Source organism: Mesoplodon densirostris, chromosome 4 (assembly GCF_025265405.1).
Source record: "Mesoplodon densirostris isolate mMesDen1 chromosome 4, mMesDen1 primary haplotype, whole genome shotgun sequence".
Taxonomy (NCBI): domain Eukaryota; kingdom Metazoa; phylum Chordata; class Mammalia; order Artiodactyla; family Ziphiidae; genus Mesoplodon; species Mesoplodon densirostris.
The window spans coordinates 30,930,774-30,950,082 of NC_082664.1; the positions used below are offsets into that span (position 1 = coordinate 30,930,774).

Sequence of the window (19,309 nt, forward strand, 5' to 3'; positions counted from 1 at the left end):
CGGTTTTTGGTTTCTCATCCTTAAGAGGATGCGGGTCACAGCAGTTCCTCTTTTGTATCTCTTCATTTGAGCATTTTGTGAGGTCTTTTGGAATCTTCCAGATGAAAATGAGAACAGAAATCTTGGCCAGTAAGAATTTTACCAGCTGGGCTCATTTGTCAGCTCAACAGCAGTTACAAGGCCAGGTGAATTTCATTTTTTATTGGATTCAGCAGTACAAAAGTTTAAGTTTTACTTGGCCACTCAACCCTGCAGATGGAGAAAGTGGGGTTCAGGGCAGAGAGGTGATTTGCTCAGCAATACCGGGATAGAGCCATGGTTTAAATACTCATTTTGCAAAAGCTACAAGCGGCTTCTGTGGCAATTATAGGCTGAAGGATATAATGAAAGAACAAAAGACCTAATTTTAGAATTCTGGTAAAATCCACTTTAAAATTAAGAACTTCCCCTGCCCCCTATAACGCCAAAAGGAATACAAACTGCAAAACTAGGTTAAAGGAATCAAGGAACTCTCTCTTTTGTCTATAAATACTAACTGTGCACAGTTTCAGAAAAACTTATTCTCCCTTTTTACGGCCCAGAGCTTCCTGAGGAAGCTCACCTGTGATCGGCAGGAGGAAGGATTAAGTGTTGTAACAAACGTCTACACCTCTTGCCCAAGGGCTGCTGCCCCATTCTGTCCACAGGGAGCCCGGAAGGTGGCCGTCCAGCCGGCTTCCACGCGACTCTGCCAAGCTGAATCAAGACTCTTCCCGCACAGATCACAGTTTGCTGCACGATGCGCTCTTGAGGGAAGGCCTGGGGCCCAAAGAGTATCCATGGTTCTCCTCATAAAACATACAAACGTTGGGTACCTGTCCTGATCTTTCTACAGTATGGGTTATGCTGGGGACTTTGGCTCAGAGTCCCTATTCTGCACCAAATGAGGTCCACCACATACACAGGGCCTACCCAGAGACAGGCAGCCTGATGGGGCTTTACATACATTATCACAAACCTCACAAGAGAAGTGTGGTACAAGAAGAGTGACTCAGGGTGATTAAATAGCTTGACCAATTTCACACAGGAAAAAGTAGAGCGTCAAACCCAGACTTCCTAATTCCAAAGCCCTTGTTTCTTCCACAACATTCTGATGCTTTTTTTTTTTTTTTCTGTTTGAGTTAATCTGTTCTAGAGAAGCATACTGGCATTCAACATCTTCTGACCCTATAGCTAGAAATCTGTCCATTTTAAAAGGAGATCTGGAGTGTGAAAGACTTTTGAAATTGGCATACGGGTCTCCTTTGGTGAGGAGAGGGCTGTGCAAAGACTTCCTATGGCCAGAAGTCACATCAGTAGCCCTGAACTGTGAAGAGGTATCCTCTCCTGGGGTGGGGTGGGGTGAATCATGTTCTGAGATTAGACTGTATTTCATTTATGCAGAAAAATAAGTAGAGTGTGGAAAATATTTATTATGGGGATTTCACCTAAGTATACACTGTTTTATTTTTCAAGCTGGGTGGTAGGTACCTAATATTCATTGTATTATTCTTTATACCTTTTTGTGTTTATTAAATACTATATCGTATTATATATTATATAGCCTTACTTAGGACTTAGGCTGAATTAATGAAATTAGGTTTCCAGAAAGCTATGTTCATAGGCTGAAAAAAAAAGAAGAAAAAAGACTAAAAAATGGAGAAAGGGCTCCCCAGTTGTATCAGATAATGTTTACTTCTAAGCCTGTGGCTAAGGCTCCAGCCAGAAGTCACGGTCACACTGAAAAGAAAGACAAGTGTGGCCACCTCCTCACTACTCAAAGTGTGGCAGGCAGGCTGGCCCCCAGCAGACACCCCCTTGGGAGAATGTGAGAAGCACAGACTCTAGTCGGCCGGACCTCAGAGCCTGCATTTTGCTGAGACCCCCAGGGAGTCCTGTGCGTGTGAGGGTGCTGTCAACGCTAGGAAGACACTGGGCAACAGCACTTGCCTCTCATTAGAACCCTGCTGTCTGGACCAAGGGTTGTGTCGGTGGCTCCTTCTCCCATGTCTTCTACTCTGCCCCCTGCTCTTATGCATTTCAGCTGCTAAAAGAGAAAAAGAAAGAAAATTACATACAAACGCACGTGCGCACACCTTTCTCTTCTGTTTGCTTCTTGATAGTTCCTTCATGCTCAGAGCTAGGCAAAAGGATGGTCCAACCTGGGTTATCATTAAAGTCGCCACCAAGCCTTACCTGTAGGACTGCCACCAGGTGGACACACAAATAAAACCCAACGTGTCTGTAGCCATCTCTCTGGCTGCAGTCCTCTTACCTCACAGCTGATACCTGGCCCGACAACCTGCCAACCTCCATTCCCCAGGTCACTGTGTGACGTGTTGACAGACTCTCACAATTACTTTCCGACAACAGTTTGAGCCTGGCATGAGAACCCTCCTAAGCTAGTCTTCTTTTCCTTACCAGATTAACTCCAGAGCATATAATAATTTTTCTTTCGATCCACACACATCCCTATTCATAAAGAATAGTTAATTGTGAACACTGTCTCTTCCTCGGTTTCAGTATCAAGCAGGAAAAATTGTGAACAAATTAAATGGGGCCAGTGGCATGTGACTTCTCAATGTGCTTTAGAGAGTGTTTTAGTTTCCTGAAGTACACTAGCTGTTAAAGGGAAGGATGTGCACATGCATTGGTTGAAATAAGGAATGATGTCTTAAAGACACTGATGTTGCCATAACTATTTTGACTGGCTTTTTCAGGTCTTATCTTGTATGGCCTGAATTTATCACTTAATCATCAAATCATCACAAGTTTTGACACTGGGAATCACATTAGGAATTCTTAAAAAGACAACTGTAGTACACAGACCAGCTGCTGCGAGTTTCATGCTTTCCCAACACCTGGTGATCCTTTCCCCACTCAGTGGAGACACTGTGACATCTTACCGAATACACTTTAAAAGTATATTCAAATGCCGTTAACAAAATTAGAAAAAAATTTCTAGGGCTGAATGCAACCAAAGAATAGATTAGAAAATCTATTTGCTTTTATTTTCCAACTTCTACTTTTGAGTAGGAAGTGCCTGTTAGCATCAAACAGAGCACCAGAAGTCTGGACCTACATTCCAGAATTCAGTATTTACCCAACGACTTCTGTGTCAACCTATGATTGTGAGTTGGGGCTATTCGATACAAAGGAAGAGATATTTAGTGAGTATAGTACTTAACCAAACATTTCGTGAATTCTGTCACGAAGTCCTTGATTTGCCTGCTTCCGAGTCAGTGGGAAGCAGACTCCACAACCTGGATTAGTTTAACCAGCCACTCTCTAGTCCTGTGCCAGAATGAATAAGCACTACTAAAGCTCATCAATATAGCCATGCCGACTTGGAGTCATCACAAATGTCTCACTTTCTTCCTCTGCTGGGACATTATAAATTGACCTAGTTTTATTTATTCCTAGTCTGATTCACTCCCGACAATCCAGGGTGTTATCACTCTCCTAGAATCCCTTCCCACTTGCTCCTAGTCACACTTAGTAGACAGCATAGCTCCCTACCTCACCCAGAAGAGAGACGTTACCAGTATGAATACCCCCAACTTCTTTTTCATCCCCTCCACAAATGCCTGCCTTTACTAATTCTTATCATCTTCCTTTTTGTCTTGGAGAAACAGGTGTCCCTGTGCCTTTTCCAGGCAAACCCATCCCTCCTGGCTGTTGATCTCATTTCCTTCTCAAACTCCGCAGACATCTGTGTTCATATATGTTTAATCAATCTCCCCTTCTCCTTATCTCAGCTTATAAACACGCTCAGGTTTTTCATTTGTATGTGCTCCACTTCCAATCCAAAAGGAACAGAAATGTTCTGGAAGCATGGTCTATATGTACACACTCCACTTCTTTATTTTCCAATCATTCTTCAACTCACTGTAGTCAGGCCTCCTCCATCCGCACCGTTCTGCTAAAATGCTCTTGCTGAGGTTAATGATCACCTACTTGCCAAAGTTGGTGGTCTCTTTTTAGCCCTTATTCCTACAACACATGACACCACAAAGCTTCACTCTTCCCTAGGTTTCTGGAATATCTTTCTCTTGGTTCTCCTCGCACTTGTCAAGTTCATCCTTCTCTAGTTTCTCTTGGGTCACCCACTCTGTGTTTAACAACGCTCTGTCCTAGATCCTCTTCATTGTATACTTAATACAATCTCACCTGCAAACACTGTTTCATCTCTAACCCAGCATCAAGGTCTTATAAAAAGGCTGCCTCCTGTCTACTTTCACAGACCATGTTCCAAAGCGAGTTCATGATCTCTCCCTAGTTCCTAGTATGCTCTTTCACCTATCTGTATTTCCTTTCTCTGAAATTCTACCACTGCCCCACCCCCATCCAAAAATATAATAATTTTATTCATTTTCCTCAGCAACCACTTTAATGGCTCCTGAATACCACATGCATAGGTTTCCCTTTGGATCAATTATCTTAAGCCTCAGACAAAGAATAAAGTTGTATTTATTAATTAGTTATGTTACAGGCTAAAGGCACTATGCACAGTAAGGGAAATATGTATGGATGGTGATAAGAAAACCGGTAAGAAAAATAAGCCATACTGACATAAGATTATCATTATTACCAACCAACTCTAAAAATAAAAGATGAAAACTTATTTAGATTGCACATCCCGTACATGATTCCAGTTTGCTTTAGTTATGAAATGATGCATGAATAGTGGAAAAGCATAGGTAACGGCGCATCAGAGGCGTCAGATCACCCATTAGGAGGCAGGGCCACTGGCCCACTTGCACCACTGTCCGCGGCAGAGCACTGCACCATCAGAAGGACGTGCTAAATAACGAAATAAGTGGTGAGTGCTGGTTTTGGCCAAAGGCAGTATTTCTAAACCACCCCCTCACACAAGCACAGGTGCAGGCACTGCAGTGGGAGAGAAGTGAGTGATGGCTCTGAATGGAAGAGCCAGAGGGGAGAGTGAGTTTGAACCCAGTCCATCAGGCAAGGTTGGCAGAGTGAGGGGCCTGCAAGCAGTTTGATATGGCCACAGCCTAAAGTACAGGGGCTGGGAGATTAGGCTAGAGAGGCAGGCAGGGTCAGATGCTGAGGTCTCTGGGCGCTCGGTAAGTTCGCTGAGTAACATGACTAGACCTGCAGTTTAGAAAGGCAGCGGTGGAGGGAATAAGTTGGAAGTTAAGGACTGCTGTAGTAACTCAGGTTACATGAACCCACCAACATGGAAGTGATACTTGGGATAGAGAACCCCGAACTTAGAAAGATTTAGGAGGTGAATTTCATGCGAGAGGTGGAGAGAGAGCAGCTGAAACCTGATAAATGAATAAATGGTAGTGTTCTGACCTGAGAGACAAGGAGGAGGAGCAGTTTGGGGAATGAAGACAGTAAGTCTGATTTTGAACAAACCAATCTCAAGATGTTTGTAAATAGGGGTCTGGGAATTCAGAGGGAAAATGAGGCTAAAGATATACATTTGAAAGTTACCAGCACATGGTAACAGAGTGAGACAAATGTGGCTCCAAAGCCAAGTATATATAATATAGCAAAGAGTAAAATTCAAAATTAGAGACAAATTTATTGGACAGTAATACGAAGTCAGCACAATCAGTTTTTAGGTTGGTGCTTCTCAACCAAGGGCAATTCCACCCACCAGGGGACATTTGGCAATGTCCAGGGACGTTTTCGTTTGTCACAACTTGGCGGCAGGGAGGGGTGGGCTGCTATGGCATTTAGTGGGTAGAAGCCAGGGATGCTGCGAACCATCCTACAATACAGGACAACCCCTTACAACAAATTATCCAGCCCCCAATAGTGCTGAGGTTAAGAAACCCTGCTCTAAACAGGAAGCGCTCAATTATAATTTTCTGGGTGAAATGTTGAATCCCAGCTCCTCTGGAGCCACTCTGCCAGGCACAGACATTAAATGTGTTGTGGAAGGCTGAGCTTGGCTTTGCCTTTTACACAAGCTTTCAAGTACTTGAAGGATAAAGAATAATAATTTCTAAGAGACCATTATTCTAGAAAGACAATGTTAATCTCAAACAAATAAACAAACATGATTTAACTTTTTGGAAAATGATTGAGCAATACTTATCAAGTAATTTAAATGTACATGCCTTCTTCTGGGAATAGATCCGAAGAAAATAATCCAAAAGGTTGTAAGAATTATATGCAAGATATTTACTAAAATTTTCCAACTCACTTTATAAAGCTAGTAGTCCTCTGTTGCCAAAACCAGATAGAGGTATCACAAGACAAGAAAACTATAGACCTTATGGACACAGCCACAGATCCTCAACCAAATCCTAGCAAACCAAATCTAGATGCATATAAAAAGGATAATACACCATGACCAAGTAGGATTTACCCCAAGTTCAACATACAGAAACCAATCAATGCCGTACACCATATTAACAGAATAAATGAGGGGAAAAACCTCCATGTGCTTTTCTCAAGAGATGCAGAAAAAACACCAGACAAAATCCCATACCCTGTCATGACAAAAACTAGGCACAGATGTAACTTCCACAGCTTGATAAAGGGCATCTACCCCACAGCTAACATCATAATAGTGAAAGACTGCAAGCTTTTCTCCTAAGGTTAGGAACAAGACAAGGATGTCTGTTCTTAGCATTTCCATTCAACATTGTACTGGAAGTTCTAGCCAGGGGCAATTAGGCAAGAAAAAGAAATAAAAGGCATGCAAACAGGAAAGGAAGAAGTAAAACTATTTCTATTGGCAGATGACATGATGTTATACATACAGAAAATCCTAAAGAATCCACACACACACACACACACACACACAAACTACTGGAGCTAATAAACGATTTAAGCAAGGCTGCAGGATACAAGATTAATATATAAAAATCAGGGCTTCCCTGGTGGCGCAGTGGTTAAGAACCCGCCTAACAATGCAGGGGACACTGGTTCGAGCCCTGATCTGGGAAGATCCCACATGCTGCACAGCAACTAAGCCCAGGTGCCATAACTATTAAGCTGCGCTCTAGAGCTCGTGAACCACAACTACTGAGCCCGCGTGGCACAGCTACTGAAGCCCGTGAGCCTAGAGCCTGTGCTCCACAACGAGAAGCCACCACAATGAGAAGCCCGCGCACTGCAATGAAGAGTAGCCCACGTTCGCCACAACTAGAGAAATCCCGCGCGCAGCAACGAAGACCCAATGAAGCCAAAGATAAATAAATAAATAAATAAATAAATAAATGTATAAAAAAATCAACTGTATTTCTATACACTAGCAATGAATAATCTAAAAATGAAATTAATACAAAACCATACAATAGCATTACATTAGCATCAAAAAGAATAAAGTATTTAGCAACGAACTTAACAAATAAGTGCATAACTCGTACACTGAAAGTATAAGACATTGTTAAAAGAAATTAAAGAGGACCTACATAAATGGGAAGACATCCATGTCATGGATTGGAAGACTTAACATGGTCTACAAATTGATGTACAGATTTAACACAACCACTATCAAAATTCCAACTGCCATCTTTGGAGAAATCGACAAGCTGATCCTGAAATTCATATGGAAATGCAAGGGACACAGAAGAGTGAAAACAATCTTGGAAAAAAAGCAAAGTTGGAGGACTCACACTTTCCAATTTCAATGCTACAGTAATCAAGACACTGGTACTGGCACAAGGATAGTAACATAGATCAATGGAGTAGAACTGAGAGTCCAGAAATAAACCCATATATCTATGCCAATTGATTTCTGACCAAGACCATTCAGTGGGGGAAAGAATAATCTTTTCAACGGCTCGGACACCTGGACACTCACCTGCAAAAGAATGAATCCGATCCCTACTTCACATCATATATAAAAATTAACTCATGGATCCAAGTTCTAAAACTGTAAGACTTTTATAAGAAAACAAAGGTATAAATCATCATGAATTTTCAATAAGCAATGGTTTCTTAAATATGACACCCAAAGCACAAGAAAAAAGAGATTAAGTAGATTTCATCAAAAGTAAAAACTTTTGTGCAAACACACTATCAAGAAAGTGAAAAGGGGGCTTCCCTGGTGGCGCAGTGGTTAAGAATCCGCCTGCCAATGCAGGGGACACGGGTTTGAGCCCTGGTCCGGGAAGATCCCACATGCCATGGAGCAACTAAGCCCGCGAGGCACAACTACTGAGACTGCGCACCTAGAGCCTGTGCTCTGCAACAAGAGAAGCCACAGCAATGAGAAGCCTGTGCACTGCAACGAAGAGCAGGCCCCGCTCGCCATAACTAGAGAAAAGCCCGCGCGCAGCCACAGAGACCCAATGCAGCCAAAAATAAAATAAATTAAAAAAAGAAACACCACCATTCACTTCAAAAAAAAAAAAAAAAAAAAAAAAGAAAGTGAAAGGACAACCCACAGAATGGGAGAAAATATTTTTAAATCGTATATTTGGTAAGGATCTAGTATCCAGAATATATAAACTCAACAAGAAAAAAATAACAATTAAAAAATCAGGAAAAAAATCTGAAGACATTTCTTCAAAGATATACAAATGGCCACTTAGAACACGAAAAGATGCTCATCATTAGTCAATATGTAGATGAAAATAAAAACCACAATAAGATTCCACTTTATACCTACCAGGATTGTTATAATAAAAAACAAACTAACACAAATAACAGGTATTGGTGAGAATGTGGAGAAATTGGAACTCTCATACACTGCTGGTGGGAATGCAAATGCTGCAGTCACTTTGGGAAACAGTTTGGCAGTTCCTCAAAATGTTCGACAGAGAGTTACCATATGACCTAGCAAAATCCAGCAGAAATGAAAACATATGGCCATATAAAAATCTGGACAGTAATGTTCATAGCAGCATTATTCATAATTGCCCCAAAGTGTAAACAATCCAAGTTTCCGTCAACTGATGACTCAATAAACAAAATATAGCACATCCATACAACAGAATGTTATTCAGCCATAAAAAGAATGTAGTACTGAGGCATGCTACAATGTGGATGAACCTTGAAAACACTATACTAAATGAAAGAAGTGGGACACAAAAGGCCACACACTGTATTATTTATTTGATGTATATGAAATCTCCAGAATAGGCAAATCCAGAGAGGGAGAAAGAGAGAAATGGCTTTCCAGGTGCTGAAGGAAGAGGGGGTACAGAACAGGGAGTATAAAGGTTCAGGTCCTTTTTTTATAGCTTCTCGAAAGTCTACTTTTCTGTTATGAATAATTGCTTTTTCCAGTTACCCCAGATGAGTTGATAAAGACTGATTAAATTGTTTTATGTTTCCAAGAATAACTGTTATATCTTTTTATTATCTAGGTGGTAGCTTAGAAAAATTTTTATAGAATTTTAAATGATTTATGGTGTTCCATGTGTTCTAGTTTATGTTTTTCTAGGCAACATTCCACCAAATTACTAGCTTTCCAAAGGCTGTAGTACTATGTATAATACTTTAGTATGACAACAGTTTAAAAAAATTTTTTTAATTAAAGTATAGTTAATTTATAACGTGTTAATTTCTGCCATACAGCAAAATGGTTCAGTTATACATATATATTCTTTTTAAAATATTCTTTTCAATTATGGTTTATCATAGGATATTGAATATACTTCTCCGTGCTATACAGTAGGATCTTGTTGTTTATCCATCCATTCTATATATGACAGCTTACATCTGCTAACCCCAACCTCCCCCCGCCCCTCCCCCCGGCAACCACAAGTCTGTTCTCTGAGTATGACAGCAGTTTTGTTTTAAAGCCAGAATCAAGGTGAATGCGACTCTAAACTAAAATTTATGCTTTGTTCATTTGTAAAACATGGATTATACTGGTGTCATATTTCCTTTATTCTGTTTGATTATACACTTATTGAAAGGTAAATTTACAGACCAAATGATAAAACTTCATGTTTCAGTAAAAGTTTTTTCAAGAAAAGAAAACTTGTCTTTTTATTTAAAGCTTCATGGGATAGAATTTATATTTAATCAAAATGAGTAGATAGGATCCTTTTGTGGAGTTAGTCTATAAAAGAAGCTAAATGGAATTGGTAGATCTTTTGGTTTTTGATATCTACTTTACTATAGGACTCCTAACCAGGTACAGTACATTAATATGAAATACTTTGAAACCCATAATCTTAAAAAAAAAAAGTGTGGGAGTTATACAAAAAGATCATATATCACTAGGTAGGAAGTTGAAATGACTGGCTGTGTAATATTTTTTAAAACCTTCACTTTGGATCAGCATAAATATCCTTCCATTTTTCTCCCCTATTTTCAGTAGCATTCCATTTTGATGTTTAGCATAGCAAGCCAGAATAAAGTTTTACAATTCAGCAATCCTGAATTCTGAGTCATATTAAGATAAAAATGGAAATGAGACATATACTGAGGAAAATTAATTTTCTTCTTCTGTAATGTCTAATTCATCTTCTTCTTGTTGATCCCCTCTTAGTCCACAAGTGGACACCAGTCCTGTTGTAGACACTTAGCTAAAAAAATCTCTGAAAAGGCAACTTTGAATTTGCTCTTACAATATACAAGTGAGATGGATAATCGGGTGAATACCTAGAGCTTCTGAAAACCTCAAATCTTCTCATCAATCTTTTGTATATTTTGGTAGGCACCAGTGTACACCTCTGAAGCTTTGCTCTGAAATAGCATGTCAGTAGTGATAAATTCTGAAAATACAGTCTTTATATCCTTTACTTTCTGCTTTTCAAAACTGCCAACAGTTTCCTCCAGATGAGCGTTGTTTGCACAGCATCCAGGGTAGCTCTCTGTAAGTGGGTTCGCCATGAAATAACAGGTCCAGCGGATGGCTGTGCTGACTTGTCCTTTCTACTTCAGGTAGCTGCTTAGCTTCTCCATTCCTTGATGTTGATGTCGCTGTGAGGTCATCCCGTTTCGTTTCTACAATGGTTCCTTCAGCCGCAAGTCTCTCAACTGCAGTGGCATACCGATAATCCTTAAGTTCGGCACACTCCTCAGCGGTTTTTCTGGCCCTTGTTCAAATCTGGGGTCTCTGCGGAGACCCTCGCAGGAGAGTCGGCTCCGCCTCGCAGCCGGGCAGTTTTCTGCGCAGGCGCGCCGAAGACTTGGCACAGATCTCCAAACTGCTCCGGGTTTGAGCGGCCCAGTTTCCGGGTACCGCTTCCTTCCCCTCCCCCAAGACGCCCTCCTGGGCCTGCCCGCCAAATTCCGACGGTGCGACCCAGAAAAGGCCCGGCCTGGGGGGCCTCAGGCTTGTGGGGGGGCGGGCAGCCTCCCTCCCGGCCTCTGTGAGAGGTGGGCCCGGTCTCGGCTGCGGCGCACAGCCGAAATTCAGCACGGAGCGGAGGCTCCACTGCTCGCACCCGAGCAGCCGCCTCAACAGCCTGCAGAGCACGTGGCCCGCGGCCCCGGGCCTGGAGCCTAACAGTGCCTCGGCCTAGGCCGCGCCGGGGCCACAGTGCTTATTTTTGGGGTGATGAAAATGTTCTGGAATAAGATGGTCGCACGACCTTGCGAATATTCTACAAAACCTGCCAAACCGTACACTGTAAAACGGAGAATTTTCTGGTATGTGAATTATATCCCCCCCAAACAAAAAAAGATTTTCTACTACAGCAGTACTATACCATTTATGAGTGAGGCACATCCTAAATATACAGCGACAGGTTCATGGGGATTATAGAGGCTACTGGACTGCAGCGTGGAAAACGCTAACGCCACTGGTTTGAAAAGTCCTACGCAAAATGGCCTCCACAGGGGGCTTGCCGTGGCCACCCCGCGTCGGCGTTTACTTAAAACTCTATCTCACAGATGAGGAAACGGAAGCTTAGAGGGCCAAGCATGGTGCCCAGAAAGACACACTGCCTGGGGGAAACGGCATTCCACCCCTGCTGGTCCGGCCCCAGGACACCACCTCAAACTACAATCTCCACCATTATTTAAAATTGGAGTGTGGGGCTTTGGACTTTTGTTTCCTCCAGGAAGCTGTGGCCTCAGTCTTCTTTCCTTTGGGCTGTTTCTGCGTCTGCCAAGGTCTGTGGACTACACCACGCCCGTCCAGGGGGACGGGGTGTCATGGTTTCTAAAGACAACTGGGGAGACGACGAGGCTTCCGGGAGACGACGAGGCTTCCTGGACACGGCGAGCGCTAGCGTGGAAGGCGTGGCTTTGTCGCTACCGTAACTCAGTGTGGAGGTTACCTCGGGAAGCTTGGGTTCATCCCACGGCTCCGTCACTTTACTAGTTCGCGAGTTACCTCAGGTAAGCGACAACCTCACTAGGGCTCTTCTGCGTCTGACGGAGGTATTACATTACCACCTACCTCACTGGGCTGGTGTATGGAAAGCTTAGTTAATGCCTGTAAAGCAGTTGGCAGTGCCTAAGGACTCACGAGGCGCTTGCATTAGCTGTTATGCTGACCTGTCTGAAAAAATCAACCTCAACCTGAACTTGCAGGTAAGCCGCCACCAAGGGCCCGCAGTCCAGCCACTGGCAGGTGTTGGGTGGCAACTTCACATCAGGATTTAGAAAAGCGCTCCTTCAGGGCGGACACGGGGCGCCGACACTCGGGGTCCCCCTCCCCCCGTCTTTACGGCGGCAGATCCGACAAAACGCAGGAGCTCCACCCGCCCACCGATTCCTCACAGCCGGAGCTCGCCGGCCCACCCAGCCACCCACGCCAGGGTCGTGCCGGCGTTCCACGTGCTCGGCTCCTCCCCGCCCCCTTCTCGGGCCTTCCCCCGACCCCCATCCCACCCCGAGCTCTGTCGGGGTAGCAGCAGCCGTCCCTGGACCGACGCCAACAGTACTTAAGTCAGCGTAGACTTACTTGATCAGAGGGGCCTTTCCGGCTCTCCCTCGGGCGCAGGGTCGGCAAGAGTGGGAGCGAAGCGTAGAAGGACGCGGAAAGACCGAGGTCTAGAATCTGCCAGTTAGTTGTGTCCGTTCTCGCGTTGTCGCAGCGGATAGGGCCATGGCGGCCGCCCCTTCCTTCTCATTGGACGCGTTTTCTGACTGTCTACGCCAATGGGGCGGATCTTAGGGAGGGGGAGGGAATTGGGAGCTCGGCTCCGCCCGGGCCTGGCGATGATGCAGCGAGTCGGCTGCAGGCTTGATTGGGCTTGGCGCGTTTGGGCCGGGGCCGGGCGCGCTTGGGGGCAGGGCCGGGGCGGGGCCGGAGGCTGAGTTCGGACCCCGGGAGCTCCGAGGCTACCTCTCCTCTAGCGGTGGGAACCGCAGCCAGCACCGGGTATTTTCTGTATCCAACCCGGTTGACAGGGAAACCCTCTCGCTGCTGAAGATCCCTACCTTTAAAACTGTTACTTAGAGAGGAGGAAAGATTGTGTTGTGGAAAGGGCGAAGGAGGCTCTGAGATGAGTGCGAGGAAAAAGCAACACGTGTTGAACTGGTGACGTGTTTGGTTGTGACCTCTGGTAGCTGAGGCTGCGCACCCTAGGTCTGCTTGGCTCCAAGGTGCAGAGGAGCATGCCCTGAACTTTAGTCAGGAGGCGTTAGTTCTAGATCTAGTTCTGGTTCCTTCTTGCTGTGTGACCTAGGGCTAGTCTCTTCCCTTTCTGTGCCTTGATTTCTTTTTTTAAAAAATATTTATTTATTTGTTTATTTGTTTATTTATTTATGGCTGTGTTGGGTCTTCGTTTCTGTGCGAGGGCTTTCTCTAGTTGCGGCGAGCGGGGGCCACTCTTTTTCTTTTTTTTTCAGTTATACATATACATATGTTCTCATATCCCTTCCCTCTTGCGTCTCCCTCCCTCCCACCCTCCCTATCCCACACCTCCAGGCGGTCACAAAGCACCGAGCTGATCTCCCTGTGCTATGCGGCTGCTTCCCACTAGCTATCTACCTTACGTTTGGTAGTGTATATATGTCCATGCCGCTTTTTCGCTTTGTCACAGCTTACCCTTCCCCCTCCCCATATCCTCAAGTCCATTCTCTAGTAGGTCTGTGTCTTTATTCCTGTCTTACCCCTATGTTCTTCATGACATTTTTTTTTCTTAAATTCCATATATATGTGTCAGCATACAGTATTTGTCTTTCTCTTTCTGACTTACTTCACTCTGTATGACAGACTCTAGGCCCATCCACCTCATTACAAATAGCTCAATTTCGTTTCTTTTTATGGTTGAGTAATATTCCATTGTATATATGTGCCACATCTTCTTTGTCCATTCATCTGTCGATGGACATTTAGGTTGCTTCCACGTCCTGGCTATTGTAAATAGTGCTGCAACGAACATTGTGGTACATGTCTCTTTTTGAATTATGGTCTTCTCAGGGTATATGCCCAGTAGTGGGATTGCTGGGTCATATCATAGTTCTATTTTTAGTGTTTTAAGGAACCTCCATACTACTCGCCATAGTGGCTGTATCAATTTACATTCCTACCAACAGTGCAGGAGGGTTCAAGACAGTATGGTACTGGCACAAAAACAGAAATATAGATCAATGGAACAGGATAGGAACAGGGCTTTCTCTAGTTGCGGCGAGCGGGGGCCACTCTTCATCGCGGTGCGCGGGCCTCTTACTGTTGCGGCCTCTCGTTGCGGAGCACAAGCTCCAGACGCGCAGGCTCAGTAGTTGTGGCTCACGGGCCTAGTTGCTCCGCGGCATGTGGGATATTCCCAGACCAGGGCTCGAACCCGTGTCCCCTGCATTGGCAGGCAGATTCTCAACCACTGCGCCACCAGGGAAGCCCCTGTGCCTTGATTTCTTCTGTTGAAACAAGGAAGTTGATCTAATGTTCTGATGTTCTCTCCAGTGCAAAGTTTGTTCATACCACTAATATTTCCAGAATGTTCTCTTTGTGCTGTGCCTGTTCTAGGTATCAGTTGACAGCTGTCAGATCTAAAAGAAAAATGTAAGCCTGTGAAGGGCCCTTGACCAGAAGTGACAGTTTGCTTTTTTTTTTTTTTTTAATCTAGATCTGGTTTATTTTTATTTTTATTGAAGTATAGTTGATTTACAAGGTATTAGTTTCTGGTGTACAGCAAAGTGATTCAGTTATACATATATATATATTCTTTTTCCTGTTCTTTTCCATTATGGTTTATTATGGGATATTTGTCTATAGTGCCTTGTGCTATGCAGTAGGACCTTGTTGTTTATCCATTCTATTTATACTCTGCTAACCCCAACCTCCCACTCCATCCCTCCCTCACCCGCCTTCCCCTTGGCAACCACAGGTCTGTTCTCTATGCAGAAGTCACAGCTCTGTGAGGAGAGCTGGGTTCAAATGGGCCAGGCTTGGTTGTTGCCACGAGCAGGCCTGGCACACCATGTGCCCTGTTAACCCAGGGCCCTGTGAGTGGCTAGACCCATTAGAAAATAGGTTGTGGGGTTTATCAGTTGTACCTGGGTGTGAAAGCATTTCAGTAAATAACAAGGAAAGTAGGATTCCGCCTCTAAAGGATTTTGTATAAGAAAGGGTGTGGACTGGGAGGAGGTGATGAGGGTAAGGAGAGAAGTGCGTATAGTCAGAATAAAGAACAGCTTCTTGAAGCTTGAGCTGCCTGGAAGAGAGAGAAATCCTAAACTGAACAAACAAGCTGACTGAAAGCCTGTTCATGAAGTAGTGAAGCATTCGTTTTGGCTGGATGGGTAGGGAGTGTTGGAAGCAAAACTGCCAGAATAGGTTGGGTCAAATGTCGAGGGTAAGGAGCTGGCAGAGGGAGCCTCTGAGGGTTTGAGAGTTGGGGAGTGATAAGACTAGAGCTGTGGTTTAGGGGAATCACCTGGGCAGCACTGTTGAAGAAACTGGAGAGGAAAGATTGTGGAAGGCAGCTGGAAGCTTCCTTAGAAGCTTAGTGCCGCTACCGTCCCTGCAAAAGGTAGTCAGGGTTGAAACATAGTGGTTGTAGCTGGGATGGAAGGGAGGGGTAGAGTTGAGACACATTTCAGAGGAGGGAGAATCTGTAAGACTTGATGAACTCTGTGTCAGGAGTCAAAAGGGATTCCAAGCTGAAGAGCCAGGGTCACGGGAAGAAGTCAGAAGGAGTTGGCTTGGGGCTTGCTGAGTGAATGAATGGCAAACAGCCAGCCAGAGGGGTCTCTTGAGTGTTCACTGAGGGAACCGGGTATAGGCACAGGATATGCCTTGGGGACCTGCAGCAGGCATGCCAAGAGAAAGGATTAAAAAATATTAGCAAATCAATGCACAAAGGAAGCTTGACCTTGGGCAAGTCTTTTGGCACCTCTGAACCTGAATTTCCTCATAGGTAAAATGAGGATAATGATACCTGCTGAAGCGGGTTTTTTCCCCAAATATATATATATATATAATATTTAAATATATGTATTTAAATTTATTTTATTGAAGTGTAGTTGATTTACAATGTTGTGTTAATTTCTGCTGTACAGCAGAGTGATTCAGTTAGACATATATATATATTCTTTTTCATATTCCTTTCCATTATGGCCTATCACAGGATATTGAATACAGTTTCCTGTGCTCTACAGTGGGACCTTGTTTATTGAAGAGAGTGGTTGTGAAGAGTAAATGCAGTGACCATAAAGCACCTCACTGCTTGGTCTACACTCCCATGGACTGGGCACCCTTTATTATGTAGATGGCTTGGTATGTAAATAGTGCATATTACTTATCAAAAGTGAGAATAATTTCTTTTTTTCACTTTATCTCCAGAATTTGAAGCCAAGGCAAATAGGTTTTTCTTTGAAACGGCACCTAAAATGAATCAGCATTAACTTTGACTACATTAAAAAAAAACACAATACTTTTTACAGTCCTTGTCATGTGCCACATATTTTCTAAGCCCTTTCCATATATTGTTCTTTTAATTACAGGAACCCTGTGAGGCAGGCACTATTAATATCACCACTTTACTGATGAATTGAGTCACAGAGAGGCTAAGTAACTTGCTCAAGCTAGTGAGTGGCAGAGCCAAGGTTCAAACCCAGGTAGTTTCCAGAGTTTGAGCTCTCAAGGCGAAAACTATCATAATGAAAGTCAAAAGACATACTCCAATTTGGTATAAAATATCTACAGCTTGTATCACAGAAAAGCCTAATTTTCCTAAAACATAAAGTGCTTCTACAAATAAACTCAATAGAAAAAGGAGCCGTGGCTATACCAACTATGCAGAAAAGGAAGTCAACGTGAAAGGATGCTCAACTTCACTCAGTGTAAGGAAAATATAGTTTAAAACTCCTCTGACATATCCTTTTTCATAACCAGATAGGCAAAATCCAAAAGTTTGTTAATATTCAGTGAAGCTCTCATACAAGCTCTAAGGGAGACAATTTGGCAATATATCAATATTTATCAAAATTAAAAATGCATATACCTTTGACCTAGCAATCACACTACTAGGAATTCCTCCTAAAAATATATTTGCTTATGTGCAAAATAACTTAGGTAAATGGAACATCGTGTAATAGTGAAAGTTTGGAAGCCATCTTAGTGTCCATTAGTTAGAGACTAGTTAAAAAAGTGATGGTACATTCATTCAGTGGAATACTGTGTACTTAAAAAAAAAAAAAGGAGGCTCTTTATATACTAATGTAAAATTACCTCCAAGATAGATTCTTGGTGAAAAAAGGAAGGTGAAGAACAGTACATAAAATATTACATAGGGTGGGCTTCCCTTGTGTTGCAGTGGTTGGGAGTCTGCCTGTCAATGCAGGGGACACGGGTTCAAGCCCTGGTCTGGGAAGATCCCACATGCCTCAGAGCAATTAAGCCCGTGTGCCACAACTACTGAGCCTGTGCTCTAGAGCCCGCACACCACAACTACTGAAGCCCGCGCGCCTAGAGCCCGTGCTCTGCAACAAGAGAAGCCACTGCAGTGAGAAGCCCACACACCGCAACAAAGAGTAGCCCCCGCTCACAGCAACTAGAGAAAGCCTGCGCGCAGCAACAAAGACCCAACGCAGCTATAAATAAATAAAAATTAAAAAAAACAATTACATAGGGTGAAAAATATGTGTGTATGTATGTGTATCTCCCTGGAATGATATCAGTTACCTCTAGGGAGGGGACCTGGGTGGTTAGGTGACAGGGATGGGAGAGAGCTTTTCACCCCATTGTACCTTTTGAATTTTGACTATTGGCATTATTACCTATTAAAATCTAAAATTTAAATGTTTATTAAATCTGCATATTATGCACAGCAACCAACTGCAGAAGTTGTTCATTTTAAGAGGTGACATGTAAATGAGTTATTAAAGGAACTAAGACATCTGTCAAATCCCATCATGGAGACACTGATCCAAAATATAATCAATACAAGAGAAGCATAATCAACATGTCCATTATGTGATAACAGTCCACCCAGAGCCCAGAAAAAGGATTCTTTTCATCAGAATTTACCAATGTTTATTCAGTAGTATCCAAGGGATGTGAATGTCTTGGTCACTGGAAATCTGGATCCAGAGTAATTCTCCAGTCCTTTCCCTAACATGAATTAAACATCCCACAAAACTCTCCAAACCCCTTATTATGATTACACGTTCACTGAACTGCTGATGACCGATTCTATGACTCAGGACATGATTCTGGGAAGGAGGGAGCCCTGAGTAATGGGCAAGAATCTTCTAGACACCAGGAAGTTATATATCCCAGTAATAATTAACCTATAGTATTGGTGTTCTATGTACTTGGGTGGACTGAAGCAGTTTCCAAGTGTCTGGTCCAAGTAACTGATAACATCAAATGTTGGAATCCAGAAACCCAAGGATGAGACTGTGGTGCTTCTGAAATATTATTCTTAGCTAGTTAGCAGCCTGACCAATTTAACAAGTAATAAAAACATGCTTGATTCAGAAAATTTAAGAAACAGAGAAGCATAAAATAAAAAATATACCCAGGGCCTCCCTGGTGGCGCAAGTGGTTGAGAGTCCGCCTGCCGATGCAGGGGATACGGGTTCGTGCCCCGGTCTGGGAGGATCCCATATGCCGCGGAGTGGCTGGGCCCGTGAGCCATGGCCGCTGAGCCTGCGCGTCCGGAGCCTGCGCGTCCGGAGCCTGCGCTCCGCAACGGGGGAGGCCACAACAGTGAGAGGCCCGCATACCACAAAAAAAAAAAAAAAAAAAAAAAAAAAAAAAAAAAAAAATATACCCAAATTACCTATGATAAATCCATACCTCCAAAAAACCACTGTTAATATTTGGATGTCTTTATTTCTAAGCATGTATTTGTTGTAGTTGTTTATATAGTTCATTAATTCCTTCAACAAATATTTACTGAGCCCTTGGAATGCCATGCCTGTTCTAGGTGCTAGAGGTGTAGTTGTATTTTTTTAATAATTAAAAAAATTTCTTTTTGAAACAATCACAAACTAATAG

General features: G+C 43.3%; 1 protein-coding gene and 1 pseudogene across 7 annotated transcripts in view; both read right to left on the bottom strand.

The window, feature by feature from the left end:
- DCAF4 (DDB1 and CUL4 associated factor 4) overlaps positions 1 to 12,915 on the bottom strand; it is a 41,671-nt gene extending 28,756 nt beyond the window's left edge. For 6 of the 7 annotated variants that reach the window (XR_009531709.1, XR_009531713.1, XR_009531710.1 and 3 more), the window contains exons 1-2: positions 12,821 to 12,915; positions 1,969 to 2,065 (exon numbers count right to left, since the gene is read on the bottom strand). Coding sequence is in view for 1 of the 7 variants with exons in the window: in XM_060095907.1 (XP_059951890.1) it covers positions 1,969 to 2,057 (89 nt within the window). In the remaining 6 variants the exon portion in view is untranslated. The remainder of the gene's footprint in view (positions 1 to 1,968; positions 2,066 to 12,820) is intronic. The other variant, XR_009531712.1, reaches the window with a different exon arrangement.
- On the bottom strand, positions 10,397 to 11,834 carry LOC132488031 (CBY1-interacting BAR domain-containing protein 1-like; annotated as a pseudogene).
- Positions 12,916 to 19,309: the final 6,394 nt, after the last annotated feature.